The sequence below is a fragment of the Amblyomma mixtum genome, chromosome 6 (assembly GCF_055824585.1).
Source record: "Amblyomma mixtum isolate Tamu chromosome 6, ASM5582458v1, whole genome shotgun sequence".
Classification (NCBI taxonomy): Eukaryota; Metazoa; Arthropoda; class Arachnida; order Ixodida; family Ixodidae; genus Amblyomma; species Amblyomma mixtum.
In genome coordinates, this window is record NC_143017.1 from 106,701,976 (window position 1) to 106,729,268 (window position 27,293).

The following is a 27,293-nucleotide window of genomic DNA, read 5'->3' on the forward strand; positions in this document are numbered from 1 at the left end:
TGATTAGAAATCATTTTGGCGCTTGCACTTTGCAAAGAAGATAGGTTGACATGAAAATAATCAGAGCTACGATTTTCTAAATCTTATTATATTCTACAATTATAGAAATCCAAGCACAACTGCTCACGCTGCGAAGCGAGTTCTCTTCGGGCAACTGGGCACCGTTTTTTGCATCCAATAGGTTTAGCGGTTCGTGACACAGTCTATTCGGGTCAGACGCGGATTGCCAGAGCCTAGAAGAGAAAAGAAGTTGATCCCACTAATCCCGCTTCCTGATCCCAAGTGTGACGTCTTTTGCGTTGAGTACGCTGAACCGAGTCTGGAACTCTAGGGGTACCTGCGTGAAAAAACCACAGTATATGTTTCTCAATTGAAGTACAGCACATTATGCTTCTGAAAGCTACTAAACAAAATAAAAACATGCAATGATGTCTCAGTAGGTTACGCAAGCGCTCATTGGCAATTAAGGCTTGACACAAATACAAACCTAAGTGTGTCCTCCGCACTGTTCTTGCAAGGAACAAAACATGTGTCTACTACAACATTAATATGAGTTACAAGTTATAAATCGCATGATGGAAAAATCGAAAATGCAGAGCTCAAAAGCAGGCCATAACGTCCTTCTTAGGAGCAAATAATATACACAAAGCGAGAAAAATGACAATCGATGTGAGTAGTTAGGCAAAATGCGAATTAGATGCGCTATCAGTTCGGTTTGCACATAGTTACCCGAGTTCGGATCCATAGTTCACGGATAGAGCTTGTTCGGATCGCGATAATGGGTTAATGCCTGCATATGCGAAATTAGCCATTCTCTACTTTACTACTTTACGTTCAAAGATCCCTGGGAGTTCTCATCACTCCTGGCGCAGTGATACAGCGGTTAAGCGATGCGCCGCTGCCTTGCGATGGCAGGTGCTGCCAACGCTTGCGCTTGCGAGACCCAGGTTGCTCTTCCGGAGAAACCTCTAACGACCAAGGGGTGGGTCCCGGCCAGACCGGGGCCGCACAAACTGAGAGACATGGGCTTTTTTACTTTCTTCCGTCTTGTCTTTCTCGTGGTTTCTGCCGCCTAGCAAGCTACGCATGATATATAAAACGGCTGTGAATTTTCCGTCGCCGCGAACGCAACCATGCGGAACGATGCATGTGCGATCCTTCATCGAATGTCAAGGGGGGATACTCTGAGGTTCACCTCTGGCCAGTGCTTGATCAAATCTATGCATGAAAACGGACACGCTACCAAAATCATCGAGGCTACAAATCTGTTCATGCACTGCAAGTAATATGCTTTCACCGCGCGATTTGAATGCCCACACAATACGGGGATATATGTGCAAGAAGGAAATACACCTTAGTAAGTGCCTCTTCGATGAATTTCCAGAAAGACCTTGAACACTTGGATTATCGGTAACTTTCTATGTTTTGCGTTCGCTCCTTGTGCTCTACCTTTTGTGGGATTTTATTCTTTTACTGAATTCTATTTTCCTTTGCTATATATTACAAGAGCAATAAATGTTGTACTTGTTTGTAAGCGGTGGTGACGTTGACACCTATTTTGCCTCTTTTCTGCGCACTGAACTTCCCTCTTCATTTTTATCACGGTAAATGCAATGAACATGCGTGCTTACCTGCGTTTTTTTGGTTCGAACCACCTTGACGCTGCGTAATGTGTATAGCAGGGAGAGTTTGACGGCCTGCAGTGCGAATCGCATGCCAATGCAGTTGCGCGGCCCAGCGCCGAAAGGCAGGTACGTGTAGGGCTGAATGGAGGACATGTTCTCGTCACTGAACCTGCGAAAAGCGTATGAGGCTGTTCACTCGTAAGCTTCTTTGCACCGACGACCGCGAACCTCGTGCGCAGTTAGTGCAGAACAAATCACCACAAATTAGAGCAGGAACAAACACACAGTATCAGCTTACCTTTCAGGGTTGAATGTGTATGGGTCCGGGAAGTATTCTGGGTCATGGTGCATTGAGTAAACTGGGATCACAATCAGTTCTCCTTTCTTCACCTTCACCCCCGTGTCGCCGAGAACGTAGTCTTCATGCGGGGAGCGCTCAATCCTGTGAAAGAAAGTGCCACACAGTGGTGCTTGTAATCATCACTTTGCATGCGGCTGATAATGTCCTCTTTTAACTAGTTGCTTTCTGCTTTGGCACCCCTATAGGAAGGATTTTATTTGCATTTTAGTCCCTTCATTGCTGTCTGTCATTTTTTTTTGCTTCCTTACTGTCGGTCAGTCATTTCTCAGCATGATGTGCTGTCGATACACAACCAAAGTCAGCCTTACAGTCGGAGCATGCAGTCATGGCTGCGTGAATGAATGACATGAACTTTTTGCAGCTGCCAAAGTGGTAAGGTCGTTCACATTACGACCGGCTTCTTCTCAATGGGCGGGAAGTTAGAGAATCATGAGACCTTATGTGGTGCACAAGCGACACATTTACACCGTGTAAAGTATGACGTATAAAATTTGACGAAAACGGTACCGCGTAGCGGGCGGGTACAACCGCAGAGATTCGGAGACCACGCAGTGCAAATACTTCAGCTTCGTTATTACATCCAGGCTTGGGTGCTCGCCCTGGACAGAAAATAAGGGAGGGGGGGGGGGGGGGGGGGAATAAAATTGCATTTATACTTCACGGGCGTGGAAATTTGGTCGTGCCGGATCGATGATCCATGACAAAATGAGCACGAAACAAGACGGCGGACGAAGCCAAAACACACACCACAAGTGCTAACTTCCGACTGCTAGACAGTTCCGAGTGCAGTCAGAAGTGAGCGCTCGTGGTGTGTATTCTGTCTTCGTCCACAGTCTTCTTATCACCCTCTTTTTGCCATGTCATCCATTCGTGCGCATTAAACCTGATTATCCTGTCAACGGCTAGTATGGTTATATTTAAGAATTGAGCAAAATTTACTTCTGTCTAGATTTTTTTTTTCTTGATCCACGACAGTCCCGGTTAGCGGCCGCTTTCGCTCAATATTATACTGTACTAGCGAACAATTAACCTTGCCACTGCTCAACTTCCACAACTTAGATCTGCAACTTGGTGCATACAGCTCTCATCTTCATTAGCACACGCTGCACAGATCATATAGTCTTGAGACCAAAAGAAAACATGGAGGCTCGAACGACGTACGTGGACCCTGAAGCACTCGTCCACTTCTTTTCTGAGCTTTTCCTGCGCTTCTGGGTGAATCGCGAGCAGATAGAGGGTGTACGAAATCACAGTGGAGGTAGTGTCCTGACCAGCCAGGAAGAAGAGCACGCACTGCGCCATTGCTTCGTCCTCAGTCAGCGCTGCAAAACATACGCCCCGATGATGTTAGAGACGTGGATCTGACAGCCCCCCATCACGCATCCGTCTTGATGTAGATTTCTGAGCTCTTGATGTGACTCTCCGCAAATGCGAACAGCCCGTTGTGGCAGTGATTGTATATCTGTCGCATTATGCTCGCTCATTCATGCTACCTTAGCCCATTCTCTTCCAAAAGTTTCGCAACGCTGTTCTTTACCGCCCGTTACTGCGTTGAGCGTCGGTGGCGATGTTGTAACCGCAGGAGCTCTGTGAGGGGAAAATTGAAGGGAGGAGGGCAAGGCTGAAAGCGGTGGACAAAGCGTGATGGGCTTTGCTGGAAGCAGCTTCCTCTTTCTTTCTTTACGTTAGATAAAGGTGTTATCCTTTAGCGGCATTCATGGGAAGCGCTGGCGAAATGCTGAAAAAAGACGACGTTGCAAGCATGCATGTGGACACAGCGTAGACCAGCTTATAACCCATTGATTTTTCACGCACCTATGGGGTGACCTCGTTGAACTAAGACAGACAGAACAACGAACAAAGTTGGCCATGCACTTTGGCGGCAAGTGTTATTCCTCTATAAACTGAGCAGTGAAGAAAACGAAAATCCAAGAATGCAAAACCACGTAATCACAAATACAAAGAGGCCCGGCAGCGTGAACCGTACAAACTTTACTGCCATTCCACTTTTTTAGAGGCTGTTTATGATTATCGCAATAGATCGAGTGGCGACCAATGTTAAGAACTGAAAGAAGAAGAGCAAACCGTTGCAGGAACTATGAGGGGAGAAGAGAAACGAAGCGCTAGAGGGTGTAGCTCAGATTGGACAGATTGCCTCTCATTAGCCGTTCGCGGGTGAATACCGCAGCCCGCCTGAGTAGCGCATGAAATTGGTGATCAAAGGCAACATAGCATACCTGTAGCGCTGTTCAATCGTGTTCGCAAGAATCATGATAGTTGAGAATCCTGCTATGTTTTGTGCGCTAGCGACAGATTGGGTGACAACATTTAGCGTTTCCCACAGTTCTTGAAAGCGGATGATATATTGCATCCGCGTGGACTCAGGCAAGAAACTAAGACATTTAGCCACCTCTCTGTATGTACCGAGACTACCACATACGGACATCATGATGCGAGACCGGAAGCAAATGTTAAGGAGAATCCTGACGAATATGAAGAAGAGGTTGTTCTTGAGAAAGCATATAAATGAAACTGCTTTCTGCGGCTGGCAAAGAATAATTTATCATCGGCTAATATCAGCAGTTTACCATCGTTCTTTTCACCCTCATGTTTGCACAGAAGACTCAAGCGCGAATTTTGACACACGAAAGCACAAAGCAACACATTATATTGTGATTCCTTTTGAAATCTGCACAATCATGAACTATCACGGTCTTCACGGCATCAAGTTCAGCTTTCTAAAACACCACTTTTAATTCTGAGTCAGCTATGAAACATTGTAACATACTATTATGAATATTGATGAGAATGGTCTAAACTTCCGTTCAGTAACAATGTCTTACTTTGCAAGTTTGTCATGCGGTCGCATCGAGTATTAAGAGTGGCATAAAAAATCAACGTCCTGGATTTTTTACGCTAATTAGCAGTAAACTGCAAGTCTCCCGAAGGACAATCTGCATATATATGTAGATTGTTATGGTGCGCTCCTACGTTATGCGAAATAATTACTTTCATAAACAACTTCACGGTAAAAAAAAATGTGCCAGAGCGGAATTTCTGAGTAACTACTTAGGGTTGAATAAATGCGCCCGTCCAGATTTCTGGGTATGTGTGAGAACAGTTTTGAAACTTTGAAGTTTCGAGAACAGTTTTAACTTTGTATTAACGAGCTTTTGATGGCACGATACAAAGCCTCATTCAGACATCTGTTCTTTGCAGGACATTACGTCGTATTTTATTCAAAGCATTACGCACGTTTGATATCCTCCTCCTCTTCGAGGAACTAAGCTAGCAAGAGCTAGTGTGCTGCTCGAGAAAGAGGACAACGGCAGACATACTCTTGTCCGACGAGAAGGTTGTGTCTGGCTTCACGTCTGAACCAAGGTTGAAGAGCTGATCGTCACGTTCGGCGGCATTCTCAGCTGCAGTTTGCAGCTTTCCCTCCTGTGCATCCATCATCAGCTGCAGAAAGTCTTCTTGGCGCTAAAAAACAGAAAGCGCCATTTCCGAGTTCACATGATTTTCTTTCTTAAATCTGCGGGGCGCATACTTACAGACTGCTTATCCTTCCGGCCCTTGATGATGTTTTGGCATATTTGCTTGAAGTACTGAGATATTTCACTGTTGAACGGTCGAAGCTTAAGCATTTGCGCAATGGCTGGAGACAAGACTGTAAAGAACACAGAAAACAGCGTTTCAGCTCGAAGCCGAACAATCATGAATGCTTTTAAAAAAGCCGTTAACCATTGCGTAATGCTCAATGCACGCAGATGTACCTGCGCTAGATAAACCAGACTTCAAACTTACCTATTACAGCGATCGTGATCTCCGGTGGAAAAAAAGCTACAAAACATTTCTAGCTCTGTATTGGACGTGGGCAGTTTTTATTGTCATAATTTTAAACAGATGTCTGAAGAGGTCAGGGACATGACCTAGTAACTGCCAAATACATTCGTAGATAACTTTAACTCTCGAGTTTATGAATTTAGACCACCTGTGGTTCTTTACGTACGCTGACATCGCACAGCAAATGAGGACCATTATTGAAATGACGGGTTCGAAAGACGTCGGTGCAGGTGACGATAGACACTCAAACACCGCCTTAATCTATGCGAACATGATGCTCGGATAAATTGTTATTATGTTCCCTGTTATGGCAGTTGTTACAAAATAACAGCGGCGGTTATCTACGCTAGGCGTCAGCGCCATAGAATCTAGCCCTTGCCTGCACGCATGGCTCCGAAATCAACTGTTAATGGCCAGCAGATTCACTTAACTAGATCAGATGCGATCTCCTGGGGTGACTGCGTCTTTAGCTTTAAGAAAGATTCACTTGCGGGCCTAGAGTTCACCGACGGGTTCGGTTCGTTATAAGTCAGCGCAATAAATTGATTATTTAGGAAAGCTGCGGGTTGGTAACGATTTCCACTTTACAATCCATGCTTACAAATAGCAGACAGGTAGCGCTTCCGGCGATTATTTTTTTTTCTTGACAGATTAAAAACAACCACATGCAAGCAAGAAATTTAGAATAAATGCTTCAAGATCGCTCAACTTAAAGTTGATTGAAATGCGTTTGGCTCATTCCATAGCCCCTCAACAACTTTAAATGCAAACTTTGCCTCAAAGCACGTATTTAAATGTCTTGTACCGATTAAACCTTCTATTCAAGCAATGTTTTCCCTATAATGAACAAGATGTTTTGTGCGCCTGCGCGCGAAGGTAGAAGAGGTGCACATAGTGAACAACTCACAGAACACAAAAAGCCGTGGTGTCAGACGTCCTGAGAAAGCCTGCCTTGATTTCGTAACGAACTCGTCCGTCCGGTATGAGTGAGAGTCCAGCCGAGTAGCGAATGCGCACCGCGCAGTAACATCAAGTGTGTAGCTTCTGAAAAACCTGCGTACCAGAAAACGAATTCAACGATCAAACGAATCAAACGACTGCACTCAGTTTCTCCAGTTAAGCGCTTCGATTGGTCTAGCTTTTTTTTTTGTAATTACATAGCCTGGTGTCAATTTGACGCCATTAGGCCAAAGCCAACAATAACAAACTCACACGAATGCAGGTAGAAGCTTAGCAAAGATAAAACCTCTCACATCTCTTTAGAAACACAATTTCTAGACAACCATCTTCATAACAACCACTTTTCAAGGCACAACCAAGACAACAAATTTTCATAAGTACAATTCAGCAAGAAGGGCATCAAAATCCAGTACCAGCCCTGCAGCTTCAGTTCTCTGCTTGGTAAGAATACCGCTCTTTAACATCCGCGTGGAGTCCTGCATCTTAAGAAGGGTCCCGTCCCACTCCACGGTTCTTCAGTTAACCCTTTCGGCCTCAGTATCAATCAACAACTGTAGTGTGCATCAGTGTCTCTCTTTATGATTTGTCTCGTTTCAGTAAATTTTCACTGCCGCAATAAAAGCGGTAGCCACGTCATCACATTTTAAAAAAAATACGGTTCTTGTGAACGCTAAGTTCTTCTTTTAAAAATGGAGGGAAAGTACAGCAAACTTAAGTGTTGTGTAAAAGGAGTGAGAACTTTTGTACGTATTCATTTACAAAATAAAAAAATGGCTGTGGCTTAGCTTGGTTAAGCCCGGTAATTGCGAAAGCAATATCCGTAGCTACACCATGGTTCAGCTGGTAGTGTAGCTGGTGGTGGTACTGTTCCAGAGTTTCTTGGGCACGTCTCTGCCGTTTAGTCGCGTTCCGGCGTTCTGCAGTGGAGAGAGATACGCTATTGCAGTATTGCTATCCATGGCGTTTAGCATACTCATAAAGTCAGGACACTCTTCCATAGCTTCTTCAGTAGATTCTGCCGTTGAGGCTGCACGTTGCCGCTGAGCTAGAGGTACACTGCTCAGTTCTGTATCGTCCTCCATGGCGTTGAGCATACTCATAAGAGTAGGACGTTCTTCCATAGCTTCTTCCACAGAGACTGTACATTGTCGCCGAGCTGCATACTGGGCACGCCGCTTAGAAAGTTTTCACGCTCTTCTTTGGTCTCCGTAGCTCGCTGTTGCTTTCTCTTTGCACTCTGCCGAGCGGCTTTCGCAGTAGGCGGCATTGCAACGTCTGGCCGGCGGCGCGCTGCGCACCCGGTTTTGCGGCAGATGGCATGACATCAGACCGCTAAGCGCGCCGTGCGCGGCAGGAGCGGGAGTTAGGCCGCGCTTGGTAGCTGCGGCCTCGCTACGCGACGGCGCAAGTTGGAGCCCCGCTCTTGCAGCTGTGACGTCAGACTGCTAAGCGCGCCGCGCGTGGCAGGAGCAGGAGTTAGGCCGCGCTTGGTAGCTGCGGCCTCGCTACGCGACGGCGCGAGTTGGAGCCCCGCTCTTGTAGCTATGACGTCAGACCGCTAAGCGCGCCGCGCGTGGCAGAAGCAGGAGTTAGGCCGCGCTTGGTAGCTACCGGCCTCGCTACGCGACGGGCTGAAAGTGCAACTAGTATTGCTTTCGCAATAAAACCACTTTTCTCTTCCCACCAAAGCTCCTTTAACTTTGTATGTTCATGCCATCATGTGCATCTGGCGCATCTCGGCAATGAATGCGTGGAAACTTACTGCTTGATGTCAATGTCCTCCTCGTTTGACGCCGCTTTCTTCAGATGTTCCGTTGTTGTCACTGCGCAATCTTCAATCAACGAGTTCATCTGCGTTTGTAAGTTGGTGCAAAACATGTCACAAGACCTCATGAAGCATCGTTTTTGCCTGCAACACTTGTAGTACAATTTCAGTTGCCTTTACGAATACGTAGTTTTAAACTTCAAGCGACAGTTAGCTTGCAGTTCTTTGCTATAACCCCTTCTCGTGTTTGCTGTCAAATTGTCGCCCATGCAATAATCGCACCTTTCGCAGCTTTCCGGTTGAGAATGCTGGACTCGCAGCCGGTCGAATCTTCCGCCATCGCTCCACGGGTGTGATGTTCATCATATTGTCCAGCAGAGGATCGTAGAATGTCAATTGCTGTGAAATACCGAAATGGGAGTAAGAGCACTGCTATGCGCGTGTCCTCCCATCATGAAAGCTAACTTTCGCGAATGCCGTCACAGGCCATCCGCTTTTGCCTGCGCACTTGCATCACACAGATTAACACCACACGGCACACAAGTTAATGTAACACACGTCTTCGTACTTTGTTTGGTCCTCCAGCCGTACAACTTGACACCCTCACTAGTTTTTTCAAGCTATATCCGCAAGTTCAAGCGCGCACAAGTACAGTCCAACAAGGCACTTGTTAACTGAGACAACGAGGACAGCAGTTGAATCCTTTTCTTTTTAAATATATTTTCCCCTAGCCGAACAATTTTCTAGAACTGACTCGGGAAGCAGTCATGATGGAAACCTCATAAGAGTTTTAATGTAGTTAAACCGAGTAGACTTGCGAAAGCAGGTGTTCATTCTTCAATTGGAGTGGACCCTTAAGCTCCGCCTTAAGAGTATTGCGCGACAGATTTAGCAGGTTAATGCCCATATATGCAGAACTGGCCATTCCCTACTTAACAATCATAGGTCGCGGCGAGTCCTCGCACCACTGCGCCACTGCAGTGGCAGGTGGCTGTTTCTACCACCGCCACCGATTGAGACTATGCGACCCATGTTACCAGTCATTAATTCAATTGCCCCTTGCCACGTGCCTCACATTGACTATAGGTTGCGCGAAACTACTCCGAACTTACCCGAGCTCCCTTTTAGTGTGTGCAGCCTGCCGGACGCTCCTCCGAAATTACACGAGCTTACCTGAGTAGCTTGGCTAAGCTCAGGCTATTTCGGAGGAGCGTGACGTTGCTGCCTTCACTTTATTCAGAACGGATTTACTACAACGGGAGGTTGAGCATAAATATGAAGAAAATAATGCTCCTTTCTTCACGCTTGCAAAGAAGCAACATTTCGCGGCAAGTGGGTTGACACTAAGTGTGACGAAGTACCTTTATTTAGTCCAAGACTGGCGGCAAGCCTGGTTGGCGAGAAATAATTTAGGTGTAGAATAAGACTGGGTTATAGCGCATTTGGCAGGCACTCACATAAAAGGGAATGTAACGCAAGCGACGTACTGTGCCAGTGCTCATTTACGCAGCGGGAAATTAGTGGCTAGCGAAAAAAATGCTAAATCAAACAGACAGCGCATTGAGTTTCGAAAAATAAATTGTTCAGGTAGCGTTTAGGGGTGCCAAGAAGTCCATACATGAGACCAGAAACTTTTACCGATGATACCCTTGCTGAATTCGTGTGGATGAAGCAGGCTTTGGCAGGACATGCTGTACGCAGTAAAGATAGCCTGTGGCCTACTAGTGGAATAGGGCAATTAACAGAAATGGTAACGACACAGAGGTAGGTGCAAGAGAGCAAGGTGAGAAGATGACATTAAGAAGTTTTGTTGGTATACGGATGTCAAGGTAACTGAAAAACAGTGTTAATTGGAGATCAATGGGGAAGAAGTTTGTCCTGTAAAGAACCTGTCTTACAGCTCCTGGTGCTGCTGCTGTTCATGATGAAAGTTGCTAACATTCTGCTTCATGCCCTTAATGCTGAACAAGATTTCTCATTAATGCTACTCTTCGCCTCCGACCAGGAACGAATCATAAATGCATGTACCTGGTCATTCAGGGAAGCTCGCCACTAATTTTTAAAAGCAGGTTTTTTAGGTAAAGTTAAGGTTATTGCTGCATAGTAATACCAGTGTTGATGGAAGTCAAAAAATGGGCGAATCATGTTAACCACTGAAGTGATAACTTAATTCTAATAGTTAACCCCTTAACTACTACTTATAGGCATCCGATTGCAACTGGAGATTTATAGCCGGCTATTAGTAATACTTCTACCGGTTTTTAGATTTTCGAAAACGCGGTTACCCTCGAAGCTGTGGCTAAACTCATTTATGCCCTTTCTCCCATCATTCCAAAACCGCACGCCTGCGGGAGGGCGTGAAACTGGTCACCTCGTGATGAACTCCGCCTGTCAAACATATACAGCAAAAGCGGTTTGCTTGCGAGGCCTTCAACGTGTCTGGTTATGCATACTCAGCGACCGTAATCTTTCGAACGATAAATGGATTCGAGTGCTCAATATTCCCGCGCTTTCGACTGCTAGACGTCTGGGGGAGTCCCGCTAAACAGCTTAGAAGCGAACCCCTTGGGCTGTAAACTCTTGACAGGGACTGTACCCACAATGCGACAATCTTTGCTCCCCTCGCTCCTCGCCAGTTCGCTGCTTCAGCGAGGGCGGGGCAGACATTGTCGCGTGGTACGTGCTCACTCACGGAGTGATGGGTTTGGTGGACATCAGTTTGCGTCATCCCGTAGGCACGCGTTTTCCGAATGGCGCGAGAAGTGGCAAAAATTAGTTCAGCCACAGCTGCGAGGGTAATCGAGTTTTCGAAATTTTAAAAATTGATAGTGGTACCATTAAAGGCCGACTACAAATCTGGAATTGCAAGTGGGTGCCTATCGTAAATGGTTAAAAGTTAACTATTAGAGTTTAGTTAATCAGTTTGCCAGGTACCAGAAATCGCCTGTTCTTTTTTCACATCCGTCAACGCTGGCATTACTATCCTGCAAAAAAATCCTGTTCACATCAAAAATTCGATTTAAAAAAATAATAACGGAGTTCTCTGAAAAATGTGGTATAATAGCGAGTTAATAAATTACTGGAAGCAAGTACAAATGTCAAAAAACAAAGTTGCATTTGGCAACCGTGTCTCTTGCCAGAGCTTTACATATTTCTAAACTCACCCTTCTGTTCGGGAGGGAAGGAAAATCCTTGACCGTAACTTGCTTCACCAGCTCCGGCTCGGCGACAAACAGGACTATCTTGCCGGTTTCGAACGTTCTGCGCGCGATGGTATGGAAATGTAAAGGAAAAAAAAATGACACATATGCAAATCTTTAGCTCGATAGCAATTACTTAAGATATCTGCAAGCAGGTTATTAGTCAGCACTGGAAAACTTGAGCAATAAGCCCAACTGGTTTCATTCTCACATGTATATGTGACTCGCTTTGCATACCCGCCGTTCTAGATCTCTTGGAGGGGAGAACTCTCCTCGTCGGTCCTCAGAAAGCTGCCTTACACGGATGCCAGAAGAGCCGCACAACGCGGCTTAGAAGCAATCCTCCTTCGCCCTTTATTTTAACAAACGCTGTACATTGACTGCATAGTCGAATTCGTTGCTTCTTGTACAGAGCTTGACATGTATACTTTTTCTCCGAGCAATACGCACCGGTCATGTTTACTTTCACGCGACCTTACCAAATCAAAGAAACAAATCTGTTTATTTTTGTTACACCAAAGGCATTCTAGTGAAAAATATTTCTAAAAATATTTGTGCCCATAGATGTTACTGGTGAAAGAAAATTCTGTACTCACGGTGATCTCACACTGCAGGCTTCCTTTCTATATAACGAGTATTTAATGATTGCGAACGATTTCTTACCCAAAAAGCTTTCCATACTTTTTGTAGCGTGCATCATCTATGATGTGAATTGGCTGAAAATAAAAGAGTGCGTTTCACTGAGTTCCTGCAACACAACGGACCATCGCAGTGTCTCATAAATTAGTGATCACTGGTCTTGGAGAGTAATATAAACTGTGATTACCCCAAGAAACATTCGTATTTCAAAGATGCAACATACATTGTAAAGGCTTCAAAGCACCAAGAGATACATACGCGCGAAATTTGAAGGAGTATAGACAGTATGTTGCAGTTCTTTCATGCTTCGCGCCACCTACATGCAACTTTGACGTCAGAGCCACTGTTTGGATGTTGAAACCGCAACAGCATGAAAGAGAAATTCTATTATAAATTATTTAGCGGTCGTGGGCGAATAACACAAGGTAATCCATGTACACTAATGCCATACGCATTATTACAAAAGAGAAAACGCCCACCGTAAAATTAGGTGCATATGCTCTAACATTGAGGAGTGACATTACAAGCACACACACTTCTGTGCAACGCTGGTGTGAACTATGTTTCTCGCAGACATAAGCGTAACTGTACATGACCCTTCCATTGAAACAAGACTTCTTATTGACACACTGTAAAAAAATCTGAAACACAGAAACACTGGTGTACAATGTGATACTCACTCGGTTGAGAAGCTTAATAGCTGACCCAAATATGAGGCCGAAGGGCTCGTACGGAACTTCTTGATATTTCCAGTAGTCTCTATTCCTGGCTGCATACCTGAAAGCATTATACATGAAGATACCAATTTAATTTATTTTTTGAAACTAGGTTGTGTTGAGGGAACACAAGCAAAACGAGAGGCGACTTCGTGGGCACCAATGGGGCGATACCTTGCAGGCATTACTCGATAGCGCGCCTCGCTTCGACGTCTCGCATACCATACACGTTGCTTAAAGGTAAAAGCGAAATCGGTAAGTATTTTATCTCAGTGTACCAAGATTTAGCCTTTTCGTTTACTCTCGTATATTTCACTTCGAACTTAATTCTTCTACATTAGTATCTTGAATTCCACCTAATTTTTCATTGAACCGATATAAGGCCTAGCGCTTCAATAAGCGACAAGCTAGAAATGCCCTCCCTACTAGCGCCTATGTAAGCTTTAAAAAAGGAAGATGAAATATATTGTGTCTTACATCCATTTTCACAATATAACCCAGTGTTTAGGTTTGTGCGAAAGGCTTAGCGTCCCAAAGTCAAAGCTGGTCCTGTGCTGTGGGACGCCGTAATGGTGGGCTCCAAATGATTGGTTTGGTTTATTGGTTTATTGGGGTTTAACGTCCCGAAGCAACTCAGGCTATGAGGGACGCCGTAGTGAAGGGCTCCGGAAATTTCGACCACCTGGGGTTCTTTAACATGCACTGACATCGCACAGCGCACGGGCCTCTAGAATTTTGCCTTCATCGAAATTCAGCCGCCGCGGCCGGGATCGCACCCGCCTCTTTCGGGTCAGGATCCGAGCGCCGTAACCACTGAGCCACCGCGGCGGGGCTCCAAATGACTGATGTGCCCAGACCTCATTACTCATATACGTCGTGCTTCAGTAAAACAGATTGCTGTTAGCTTCCTTTAATCTACGCAGGAAAGGGGCGGTTGGCGGGGAGGGCACTGAGGTCGAATTTCTTTGCTGAATTTCTGAATAACAATATAAATTCAGAAGGCACTTTGTCTCGTTTTGGAGAACAGCAAGCGCACCTCTTGCAACAACATATGGGGTCAATTTGTGGGGCGAAAATTAAGTTCCAATGGTTCTTTGAAGCATTCCCAAAGGTTACAGTGATGATAATAGTACACGTTGGCGCGCAAAGTAACAAACAATCAAGGATTCATAACGCTACTATGCAAGCAATGTTGTGCCGCTAAAAAAACAGATTATTTTGAGCAGTCGCTGAAATTTCTTGAACCCTGCTTGAATGCCGCAGGTGCCCACAGGTTTACGACAGCGGACTAATAATCTGCGGCCACCAATTTCACCGTACTAATAATCCGGAAATTTCAGCCACCTGGGTTTCCTTAACGTGCACTGACATCGCACAGCACGCGGGCCTCTAGAACTTCTCCTCCATCGAAATTGAGCCGCCGCGGCCGGGATCGAACCCGCTTCTTTCGGATCGGCAGCCGAGCGCCGTAACCACTCAGCCACCGCGGCGCGGCGGCAGAAGAATAGTTTTTGCTACATTATTTACAACGTTTAGACACAGACCGGTTCCATATACGAGGCAGAACAGCAGTATGCAGCAAACTATTAGTTCTTAAAAGTCCATGGTGTTAGTTAACGCCAACTCGTGAAGAAACTGACACCTGTAAACGACTTCTGCAGTTATCTACTCTACCTAACTTGTGTGAGCCGTACTACGGTAAATTTTTCAGTGACTGCTCAGCATGCCTGCCGCGCTGCTTGGGCACAAACTGCCACAATGAAGGACTTATTGCGCTCAAAGGTAAATATCATGCTTGTCAATTTTGGTCATTAGATCGACGAGTTTTTTTTGCATGTGAGTGCGTGTATTATGACCCCAATTTAAGCGGGAAACTAACCCAAGGAACCAAAATTTTAAACAGCTGCCTGAACTTAAGTGGAGCTTCTGGAATCCAACAGCTTAAGTTCAAATACACGCTGTATCGAATTTTAAACGTAGTCTACTTTATTTTGTTAGAAGTCACGCGCCCTCAAATATGAAATTTACTACAGACAAGCAGACGGGCCACAGACTAGCGTGTGATCCCGTCTGCTTCTCTGTCTGTCTAAGGTTCACTAGGAAACTTATTCACTACTGACTATAGGACCGCGCCGCCCTATCTTCTTTTCGCCTGTTCGTTTTGTGTTGTGCTAACGTTTACCGAAAAATATGCACCAACTCGCCCAGCAACAACTTCTACTTCACTACAGGATTGCAATAAATTATAAATCTGTTGTTTTGTGTGCCCTGCTGTATTAGAAATGCTAGCAGCACTGATCTGTGCAGTCGCTTTGGTATTTTTCAGCATTTTCGCTGAAAATAACTTCGTTTAAAAGGAAACTGCATAGGTTTTAGAAATGAACGAGCTTAAGAGGGTCGAATGTGTGAAACTTGCAGGTAAAGCATGCGGTCTTTTTGGGCTAGCACTTGAAATAGTGAAGTAATCGCCGATTAAAATCCGGACGCCCTTCAAGCTTCTCCGCAGCGCACAACGCCATTTGGGGAGCGCATGATGACGTCATCGAAGGTATCGATACATTTCCAACGCACAAACGCCTGCTTTCAAAGAAAAAAACCAGACCCACCGAAGGCAAACCCTGCCGGGAGTTGTTTGGCAGCGTCTAACGACTCAGTGCAAGGTGTGGCTGAGGACAGCGGCAATTTGAAATCATACCTTCCTTGACGTCACGCTGAAATTCCCTGCACTCCTCCGGTGCACTGAGGAGAAGCGCAAAATTTAATCGTCGATTACGTCACTATTTTAAATGCTAGTGCAAAAACACTTGGCATGCTTTACCTAGAGCCTATATACATTTGAATCTTTGAATATCGCGAAATTCTCAAGAAATTGCTGCAGTTGCCCTTTACATGGGCTGTGCTTTACTTGCTCTGACTGGTCTGTCAAAAATTGAAATTTTTCTTTGCTTTGGTTTATGGGATTTAACGTCCCAAAGCGACTAAGGCCCTGAGAGACGCCGCAGTGGAGGGCTCCGGAAATTTCGACCACCTGGGGTTCCTTAACGTGCACTGACATCGCACAGTACACGGGCCTCTAGAATTTCTCCTCCAAAGAAATTCAACCGCCGCGGCCGGGATCGAACCCGCGTCTTTCGGGCCAGCAGCCGAGCACCGTAACCACTGAGCCACCGCGGCGGCTGAAATTTTTCTTTGTGAAGAATAATAAATATTAGAATACTTGATGTCATAGACTCATTCCTCATAAAATTTCGTACATGTGAGCTTCACTGGCGGCTTGTTTGTGATTTGAAAATGAAACGATACTTAATAAAACAGCAATAAATGAGAAATTTTGATTCAGTATTTCCGAAAGGCGCTGGTTCATTTGTAAGGCGCAGCATTTCGCGCAGACGCTATGTTGCGCTGTGGTCACCCTCCGAGCACTGTTCAAAGGCACCAGCATCAACCTTACGCCTCTCCTTGGTTGCTGTGGACTAATCAGGTGCTTGTGCACGTGCCCGGGACAGACAAGCCTCCACGGCTTCCTCCATGCTTCGCGCGCTTTAAAGCTGGAGCTTGCTTGCGTCTGAGCCACAAGCCGTGTACAACTTTTCTAGCTCCTAATGTATGCCCTTCGGAAAAAGTAATTTCCAGTAGCATATGAGCCGACGACGTTCAACTTCTCCCGCTCTGCACGAGACCATACGTTGTGAATCAAAGGTTCGCACCGTACCGATTTCCAGAGAGCAATCGGTCTCCCTAGCCGAGATTCCATGATTCCCACAAAACAGCGGCTGTCACTGTTTTTGAAGCTATCCGGTTGACGAAACGGTATCCGCTGCTGATTTGTTCTCCCTCGTCGGCACCATACGGCGTTGCTGCTAATGGCTCACTTTAGTTCAAAAGGTCTGCCTTCCGTGTGAGGGTGGTCAGGTGGCCATCCACCGAGAAGAGTGCCACAAGGTCCGACCTTGAGGCGTCACCGCATGCCGGTAAGCCTGCAGCTTGTCCTTATTGCTCGGCGATAAACAGGCGAAGGCGGAGAACGCACCAGTGCTATTGACGGCCCCTTATTACGGGGCTGGCGTCTGGGCTTCAGGATACGATGGCGCTTCCCGTTTCTCCAATGCCTCGAGAGACTCACTTTTTGTTGATAGCATTTTCGGGACGAAGCATCATGAATATCGGATGAGTTAAGCACGGATGAGGAAAAATCATGGTGGCGGGAATAAAAATGTTTGACTGGTCACGTGCGGGAAATTGCACCAGCTGCAACACGAGTAACGTTTTTCTAGGCAATGAGGCCTCTCTGTTTCTAAAATTCCATGATTGCATTTCTTTTTTCGCGTTGCACGGGTCTTTCCAAGCTGCTGTCAAAAAAAAATTACTATAAAGAGAGTGAGGAAGGATATTCCCAACTAGGCCCTGCACGCCGCACTGAGCCTATTCAGCGTCCCTCGCGCCGCATTGATCATGCTTTTCGCGGTTCAGTGTCCTGGACATCTAACGTTGAGCACAAACCATTCGGTAAATTAAACGTTACTTGTTTCCTTTGTTGAGCGCAGATAAGAAAAATCTTTTCTACATATATCCTTTATGTATACACGGATCGAACTGGCGGCACTCACCCTTTTCTCCTCGTGATGCTCTCACAGCCCATAAAAATTTATTGCAAGCAAAGTTAAAAAATCTCAGACCCCGACATTCTTGAACGCGCTAAAAATTTTATGACTGGAAAGAAAATTGTTCGCTTAAAAAAGAGTGCGCTTGTGACTGTAATATTGATCTCACAAGGGGCGCACTTACACAAGCCATGAATATTTACAAGCTCAAATATTTCCACTTTATTTTCCTAATTACGTTACCAACAAGTCTGAAACTTTGTGTGCCGGTTTTTGCAGAACCAAGCAAAGAGCTCATCAAAATATAAAAGACAAGATCTCAATTTCCGACCAGCTAACAACTGCTTATCATTTTGTAGAACACAATAGCACTACTTCTCTTAGTTAATTAGGAGTTGTGCGCATCACACTGATCCTTCAGAAAAACGCAAGGGCGATGTCTTCGATATTGTTTCGTTACTTTGTAATTTTTCTCTGCCACTACAGTTTAAAATCAAACACTCTCCAGGAAGCGATAACAAACCTTACATGCTGGTTCATGATTTCGCTGAAACACTAAGGAATGATGGAAGGAAGGACGGGACGAGCGCTTGTACCTTCCCTATCCCAGTTTCTTGCGTACCTTTCTGGGTTATATTTTGAGCACGAATGTTTTTATCGAACAGGATGATAATGCAGTGAAATTTCATACTGCAAGGGAATATCTGGCTAAAGAGCACCGTGGCACGATTCAGTTTCATCCAGTGAAGGTGTGGTGAAGGGCCCATTTCCCCAGCATTTCACCCTAACTAGACACCTGGCCAGGGGAATGATTATGCCCATTGTATCCCCGGTGGGCACCTGGCGGCGCTGGGGGTCGAACCCCGCGCCTTCCGCATGCGAGGCGGATGACCAAATCATTAGGCCATTGCTGCGGTCCTTCTGCTAACGTCATCGCTGACTGTCCAGCGGAACGTATGACGCCGCAGCATTAAGGAGGAGACGCTGCGCTCTTTCCCTCCTTCATAGTTTAGTTTATAATGTTTAAGCTCCCAAAGCGAATCAGACTATGAGAGACGCCGTAGTGAAGGACTCTGCAAATTTCTACCACCCGGGGTTATTTAACGTGCACTGACACCGCACAGTACACAGACCTCTAGAATTTGGCCTCTATCGAAATTTCAACTGCCGCGGCCGGAATCGCACCCTTCTCTTCTTCATAATTAAAAGTCTATTGCACTGGCATCATCATGTTGTTCAACTTCAAAAGTATCGGAGCCAATTACGCAACCGAATTTTTCAGTAACTGAAGTTTAGAAATTTATTTGCAGTCGACTGCAACAAATTTAGCACCACTTTTTTATGGATATTGCTTCGGTGATAAAGAAGAAATGCTTACACGAATGAAGAAAAGAGGATGGTTATAAATAAAGGCTGGAAGAGCTAATAAAGCCTAGAGGAGAGAACGATGAAGCGCTCCTTGCGTCCGAACGTCATAGGATGAAGAAATATCTGGGGAAAGACCCAATGCGGCCAGATGCCGCAATTCATAGCTAGGGATACCCAGAACAGGCGTGGCATGTCGGCTTCAACTTCCCCGAATAGGCATACCGCACACCCGGGGCGGGGCGTCATTACTCGGTATTGACGATGGTTCGGAGTGGCGGTGAGATTAAGGGCAACCTGGACCCGAATCCTCCGAGGTGCAGCCTGCAGTGCTTCGAGTGAGACCTCAGGTTAAGGTTACCGCATACGGAGGAAATAGAGCAGGGGCGCGACGACGCGGGAGGTATTCCTCCGCAGTCAAAGAGGGTGGCGTCATCAGCGCTGAGGACTTGAGGCGGTCACGAGAAAGGGGGGGGGGGGGGGGTTAGATCACCAGGCGGGTCACTTAATTCGTATGAATGAATTTGCGAACTCAAGAGTACACGTGGAACCCATTCAATACTTGTCATTCGGCGGAGGTGAGAGCAGCTGGACGTTAAATGTTTTGACAAATTACTGAGCTCCGGCTAACGTGTCGTAGTAGGAGCAGAGCTTGGTCATAAGATATTGGTTGTCTACCTGCTAGAAGTTATGATGAACAAAAAGGACGGCAGAAAAGGATGTGTTTTGACTATTTCCCGAAACACGATTTGGAGCACTAGATTGCTCTAGGCAGCTTGAATAGTGCTGCAAATTTCTTTTCGAGGACTGCCCAGTTGTTAAAATTGAAGCATACCTTGGAGGAATTAATCTCATGCTTACGAAAATTCACTGTCAATTCATTGCGATCACGCAAAACCACATATATATATATTTTTTTTACGTTCGGAAAGTTCTCGAAGCATGCTTACAAATGAGCTGTTTTCGACGAATCTTAAGAGTATACATCAGATTCCGAGCAAAAAATCTGACCAACCTTTTCTTACATAATTTTAACGCAATCATGAATACTTTATATTGCCACATATCTTTGTAGCGTCCGTTCGTTCGCGCAAGGCCGCAGAAAAGGGGTGTTATCATTTTTGTTCGTGACTCGAGAAGCGACCGGTCTAATCTCGATTGTTCACAGCCATGAACATCTGCATCTACGTGTTTCCAGATTACTGTAGATGATCTCGACCTGTTATCTCGAAATTTCTTTGCGGGCTTTAAATTGAACGATGCCGCGAGCAGCGGCCATTCGTAGTTCGACGATTGACGAGCACGCTTGTTGCTTACGCCGCCAGCGGAGAAGTAGCCCGCGAAACCTGGACTAACCTCCGCACGAACGCTGAGAAACGCCTCTCGGTGGCGTCAACTTTCCGCCTTTCAATGGCAGAGCGCTGCTATATAGTTAAGTCCACAATCCTAGCCGCATGTTTTTTTGTCGCCCGCGTCGCAAACCCACCGCGCACGTTTGCGCGCAGGCTAACCTCGGCCTGTGGCTCTTTCGTTTGGGCGGGCAAAACCGAACTTGTGTCACGAATGTTCATGCGCCTTCCATCGTACATGGGTGGGTTTGGTATACCTTGTATCCGCACCATGTGCAATGTGCTCGCCTTGCGAGGAGTACGAGATCTTGTACGCAACCCAGACTATCCCGGGAGAACACTCCTCACATACTTTCTGGGTACAGCGCGTAACGTGTTTTTTTCACTTCACTTCACTTTATTCACCTTAAAGACCCCCTTCAGGGGGTATTACATAAGGGGTGGGTTAATATATTCAACAATAATAAATACATGTCATTGCAGTATGATACAAGTGGTTACAGCGGATAAGAATGAAGATGGGCACGTGATGGCGGCAACATCGGCGGGGAGGGCATTCCAGTCCACAATGGTGCGGGGAAAAAAGGAACCTGAAAAAGTTGCAGTGCGCGATAGAGGCCGGCCGATCTGAAACGGGTGTGCAGTGCGGTGAGATATGCGGGTCGGATGAGAAATGTAAGGTGTTTGATTCAGAGTGCTATGGAAAAATTTGTGGAGCAAACACATGCAGGCGACGCGACGGCGAGTTTCAAGGCTTTCGAGTTTCACGTGTTTCACGTGTTTCACAACACGTGGTTGGCCCTACAGCCGAGCAGCCGCCGGCATTTTTCGTTAATGTGCGTCGCACACTGACGTCGTTGACTGCCAGCGTGCCCGATCTGGATGTTGATGAAACCCCGCCCTCCAGAATGTGTGAAGCACTAACGGTCGCTGCGCTGACCCGCGAACAACTCCAGAAAACGAGACGGGCACGCTGGCGCCAACTGACCTCAGCTACGCTTCCTGCAGATGTCAGGGACTTCGGCTGGCTGCGAGGCTGGCGGGTCCTGCCCACAAGAGACCGCCTTGCGGCGTGGGGCGTGGCGCCCTCCGCCCGATGCCCGCAGTGCGGTCTGCTTGAAACTTTGCAGCACGCAATGTTTGAGTGTGTAGTTGCGCGCACCTTTTGGACATTAGTGTCACGCATGTTTTTAACCCGCCTCGAAGCGCGCACTAGTTCACGCGAACTGTTCACAAATATGCTCTTGTGTGTCGGCATGTTCGTTTTGTGGCGTCAGCGTGGAGTGGCATCCTTAAATAGGCGTCCGCAAAGAACAATGTTCCCAATGTTGCAGCGCCTGCGCACGCGCCTCTTTGAACAAGCATGCATGGACGCTCTGTCAATGAGCGAGGCCGAGTTCTTGCGCAAATGGTCGACATACTTTATCGTCCTGCGCGGCGGTCGAGTATCGGCATTTTTACTGCATTACTGACGTGCTCAGTGCTGCGTCACTGCGCATGTGCTTGACTGATCAGAGAATTAAGTTCATCTGTTTTGTTTTGTATTTTCTATGTTAAAACAGAAAAAAAAACTTCTCTTTCTACGCCGCCACCGAGTGATTCAGTTCTTTTGCGGGCGCAAGTCAGCCCAAATAAAGAGCTTCATTTCCAAGACTAGTTGGTGTCTTCCTCACCACTGGACTGCCATCACTACAACGTGACATCTGGTGTCAGACGAGCACGCTTGTTGCTTACCCCGCACCTCCACCAGATGTCACGTTGTAGTGACGGCAGTCCAGTGGTAAGGAAGACACCAACTAGTCTACCCCGCACTTCCACCAGATGTCACGTTGTAGTGACGGCAGTCCAGTGGTCAGGAAGACACCAACTAGTCTTGGAAACGAAGCTCTTTATTTGGGCCGACTTGCGCCCGCAAAAGAACTGAATCACTCGGTGGCGGCGTAAGCAACAAGCGTGCTCGTCAATCGTCGAACTACGAATGGGCGCTGCTCGCGGCATCGTTCAATTTAAAGCCCGCAAGGAAACTTCGAGATAACAGGTCGAGATCATCTAGAGTAATTTGGAAACACGTAGATGCAGCTGTTCATGGCTGTGAACAATCGAGATTAGACCGGTCGCTTCTCGCGTCACGAACAAAAATGATAACACCCTTTTTCTGTGTCCTTGCGCGAACGAACGGACGCTACAAAGATATGTGGGAATATTTTTCAAATACCATATAAATATTCCGCTTTGCACTCCAAACGTCTTAAATTTCGCTATGGGTATACGAATCGTATTAACGGCGTTTACAGAAGAAAGCACTTCCTGAAGAGCGACCAGCTCCTCAAAAAAGGTAGAAGCATTTCCTAGACACTAAACCTAGACTTTTTATCAAGGGCAGGCTGGCAAGGACAGTAATTTACCCTTATTTAGGTGCCCAGTATGCAGGCATTCACATAGATAAAATAAAGCCATGAGATAGGCAGGCAACAAAATAGCGGCGGTATATGATTTCATGTAACGCGACAAATATTCTTCGCTTGTTGTCGATTAGCTGTCCAAAATTTCAGGCCGGAAGATAAGGCGGCAGCTGTGGCAAAAGGAGCCCAATGAAGCGTAAGCATAATTAATACTCGTGTTCGAGAGTTATGGCAATCAACGTCCCAAAGCGAGTCAGGCCATGGGGGACGCCGTGGTGGAGGGCTCCTGATAATTTCTACCATCTGGTTCTTTAACGTGCACTGAAATCACACGGCGCACAGGCCTCTAGCATTTCGCCTGCAACGAAATTCGACCGCCGCGGCAGGGATCTAACCCATGCACAAGCACTGTCACCACTGAGCCACTACGGCTGCTCGAGTTGTCGTGCTCAGTGCGAAATACTGGAATTTAGCCTACGAGCATCACGTCCGTGCGTCACTAGTTAATCTGTTATCGCGTTAAGGTTCTCGTTCAGCGGCAGCCACGGCGTCGTCTCGAGAAAAACAAGTGGCCTATGTGCCACCTAGATCACGTGATTTTGTGACGTGATCACAACCTGCCCATCGGAATGTGAGCAAACTGCCCACCGTGGCAAGTGGCAGTTAAATTAATGATTGTTCGCGACAGGCTGCTTGGGAAGAGAAACTTCCCAAGCAGCGCAGCTAATCGACCCAATATTGGAAACGTGTTGGAAAAGACCAGTCCTACAAAGGATCAGAGTGAAACCATCCATTTGCAATACTTGGCTCATTGCCTGTGCTGCTTGGGTTGAGTCTGAGAAGCCACTGCGATAGCTGTGCTTGTAACAGCCACCCACCGGGGCAGTTGCGCGTCGCTCTACTGCTCCACCACTGTGCCAGGAATGGTTCCCTCCGGTTTATTAATGTCAAGTTCAGAATGACCAATTCCGCATACCTCGGCATGTAGGCAGAACCTTGGCGACAGAGAAAGAGTACTTGTGCTGGAGAGATTTAAAATGCTACCGCATTGGACTCTTAAGGGTATATTAAGCGTTATGTGATGGTGAAAGAAGGAACAGTGGCCATATCTGCTAAGTGGTACGCAAAGAGGACCCCAGGCCACCGAAGGGGCCCATTAAGGCTATAACGTCACGCCCTTCAGGCGTGTGCCCTCAGGTGTGTACCCTCAGGTGTGTACCCTCAGGTGTGTACCCTCAGGTGTGTACCCTCAAGTTTTGTATTAAGCTGTACAATTCCCTCGTAAAGCCACAATCGAGGTAACACAAGGAAGGCAAGTGATGGCCACCGTAGACACCCGATTCAAGGCTTCATCACCGATGCAGTTTCGCATATCTTTGCGCCTGGTGCAGTCACGGTGGCGTTACTCTTATTATTTTACGAACACTTGCCCAATCCCGATTAATCAACCTTGCCAACCTTAAGCGAACTGGTGTACGTGTGTTCATAATTGAATGGTCATTCGCACACCACACAGGGTTAAACCGGCCGCGCCGATCGCATTTCGAGGCAGGCAGCTTGCTACAGGCCTGTGTTCCTGTGGTATGTCAGAGCATGTTAAAGAACCCCAGGTGGTCAAAATTTTCCTGAGCCCTCCAGTACGGCGTCCCTCGTAGCCTGAGTCGCTTCCGGACGTTAAACCCCATAAAGCAATCCAAAACATACAGTTCGATTTGTGTCTATTTGGCGTAAATGATTCATAATATATCCGGTTATCTTCCGGGTTATCCACTATTATCCAACAGCGGTCATTGACTTCTAGCACAGATAAGTACTAACGCAAACGAGGCGCGATCAATGTACGGCTGTTAAAGTTTTTTTTTTATTCGCATAAATTAATCCTCCAGACGACCAACTTCTATCAAACTATGATCTTTACAACTTTCATGATTGGCACACTAGGCGGAGCACGAAACTAAATGCTGACTAAACCGCTTTTTATGAATGTAACTAATAGAATACAAAGCTCTTCCTATCAGCACAATCTTTTTTCACAGCCCTTGACTGAAGTAACTCAGTATTAATTTGATGTCGACGCAATAAGAAACAAAATTACGTCTCAATGCTCACATTTATGTTTATATTCATCGCCACAAAGCACGCCCCCCCCCCCCCTCCCCCCTATCCCTTCAAGCCTCCCAACCGAATGGAATATGTCACATAAAACAATATCCACCCAAATGTTTTTTTCCCGATAACATTCTAAAAAATAACGGGCAAAAGAGAGCGGAATCCTCAACTAGGTCGCCTGTTTATCCCTACCATTTTTCCCCCCCTCTGTCGTCTTCTCTCTTGCGACGCATTTCAGGTACCTATCTAGAGTGCAAAAGTCACTGTACCTTTTCATTCCTCTCCATGTAAAATATTCGTGTTGCCATGTTGCGTACGCACATATTATGCATTCATTGCACAAACCGCGAAAATAATTCTTTTCAAGCCTTTTGCACCCTGCTTCATATAGTTACGCTCAATATTCTCTCCGCTGCAAAACAATAATGGTACTTACAGGTACAGAAGACTGAAGATCGTGAGCGCGAGGATAATCCATTCTGCCCATCCCAAAACGAACGGCATATTCAGTCTGCTTATGCTGAAGCCCCGACGGCGACTGACAATATGCGTTCGTAGAGCTGCTGAGTCTCGTTGCAGCTCCTGCGCGCCGAACAAAATTTCTTCACATGCGCACGTTCGATATCTCCTTTGAACTCAAAGATAACATCGCAGAAATTTACTGACGGCCACTCCTACTCAGGCGCCGCGGCTGTTCTGCAGCGCACGCTTCTTGCTGTACGCGGTTCAACGTCAGCCGAATGTTGCGCGTGACCTGATGTGTGCACGAAGCCTGGCGTCATGGTGCGGTGGGAGAGGAGGCGGTAGAGAAGGGAACCCCAATGGAAGAAGGAAGGAGAAAAGAAACCATGGTAGTTCTTTCCTTCCTCCATGAAAGAAACTAACCCACAGCAGCCAAGGTTGCCTCCAGCCTACACAGGCTAGGCAACACGTGAGAGATATCTCCGTCCAACTGGGCAGGATATGCGCTGCATATCATATTGCCGCGAAGTTTGTAGTGTTTGTTTGTTCATTCTTCAAAGCTACCGGCCCGCCGCTTTATCACTTTGTTTGTGATGCAAGACGCGCCTAGATTTATCTCAATTGATCGCATCTAGGCGGAGTCGATTCTACGCTGTTCCGAATGTTCTAGTAACTTTCCAAGCTTTATCTGGAAAGTTCGCTCCCAGCTTTCAAAAGAGCATGGCTGATAGCGGCGGAGTGGGAGAGGGAACAAACGCGGGTTAATGACATCTTAGTTGAAATCAAGAGGAAGAAATGGGCTTGGGCAGGACATGTAATGCGAAGGCAAGATAACCGCTAGTCCTTAAGGGTAACGGAGTGGATTCCAAGAGAAAGCAAACGTAGCAGGTGACGGCAGAAGGTTAGGTGGGCGGATGAGATTAAGAAGTTTGCGGGGATACAGTGGCGGCAACTGACAAAGGACAGGGTTAATTGGAGAGACATGGGAGAGGCCTTTGCCCTGCAGTGGGTGTAGTCAGGCTGATGATGATGATGATGATGATGATTATTATTATTATTATGATGATGATGATGATGATGATGATAGCGGTGGGCATTCTGATCGACGACCGCCGAGCACGCTTGTTGCTAAGCCGCCGCCGAATGATTCAGTTCTTCACTGGCGCAAGTAAGCCCAAATTCGTTTAGAAGCCATTCTTGCTGTTTTCCTGTTCACCGGACTGCAGTCACCACTCCGTGACAATATCTCGAAACGCTGCCAAACTATCCGAGACGTGAAGCGACTTCCACGGCTGTATTAAGGAGGCGATTCTCACAAAATGTGCGGTTAGTCATCAGACGCACCCAAGAAACACTCCGGACTATCGGACACTCCGCATAGGAGTTATCTGTATTATGGTATAGTATGCGGGGTTTGTCATCCCGAAAAAGCGCTTAGGCTAAGACGCCGTAGGGCAGGGCTCAAATTAATTTCGATCACCGGGGATTGTCTAATCTACACTGACACTGCACAGAAAAGTTTTACTTAGGCAGTGGACTAACTTAAGCCGCCTTATGAAAGGATAGCTCTCCATTGCTTCATACAGAACCCAATGATTCCCACATGCGCAGTGTACTGTTCTATCACCAACAGAGCTTTATGCGACTGTAGCTTTTCCTTTTTATTAATGTGTTCCACCGCACAAGTTCGCCTTAAAAGGGCTAAGCACACCCGCCTACGTAAAAAGCTTGAACTTTGCATGCCCTACACTTCAACCGGACTGTGGAATCTGTGGGCGTGTAAACGCACAAGTGTGCTTGCACTTGTTTCACCCGCAGGTACCGTTCTCGAAGCCTTATCAGCTTCGCCTCGCGATGTGTTATCGGGCGCGTTTGCTTTCTGCCCCTGCTTTA

The 27,293-nt window shown here is 46.5% G+C and overlaps 2 protein-coding genes across 2 annotated transcripts in view; one reads left to right on the plus strand and one right to left on the minus strand.

Moving 5' to 3' along the window:
* LOC149339941 (cytochrome P450 3A5-like) lies at positions 1–25,629 on the minus strand. Its single transcript, XM_089548652.1, has 14 exons — positions 25,375–25,629; positions 13,077–13,173; positions 12,421–12,473; positions 11,722–11,818; positions 8,840–8,956; positions 8,555–8,643; positions 6,740–6,885; positions 5,541–5,656; positions 5,325–5,469; positions 3,148–3,308; positions 2,494–2,585; positions 1,924–2,067; positions 1,632–1,794; positions 1–337 (listed from the first exon to the last, which is right to left on the minus strand). The coding sequence occupies exons 1-14, from the start codon at positions 25,440–25,442 to the stop codon at positions 260–262; spliced, it is 1,566 nt and encodes a 521-aa protein (XP_089404778.1). The 5' UTR covers positions 25,443–25,629; the 3' UTR covers positions 1–259.
* LOC149339939 (glycoprotein antigen BM86-like) overlaps positions 1–27,293 on the plus strand; it is a 161,290-nt gene that overhangs the window by 75,168 nt on the left and 58,829 nt on the right. The gene's annotated exons all lie outside the window — the stretch shown is intronic.

What these genes read in the sequence shown, in the direction of transcription:
- LOC149339941 (XM_089548652.1), bottom strand. Translation starts at nt 25,442, where the DNA reads ATGCCGTTCGTTTTGGGATGGGCAGAATGGATTATCCTCGCGCTCACG. An exon ending in CTTCCCTCCCGAACAGAAGG is followed by an intron (nt 8,957 to 11,721) that starts GTGAGTTTAGAA and finishes GGTATTTCACAG; the next exon opens with CAATTGACATTCTACGATCC. An exon ending in TTGTACCCGCCCGCTACGCG is followed by an intron (nt 2,068 to 2,493) that starts GTACCGTTTTCG and finishes TTTCTTTCACAG; the next exon opens with GATTGAGCGCTCCCCGCATG.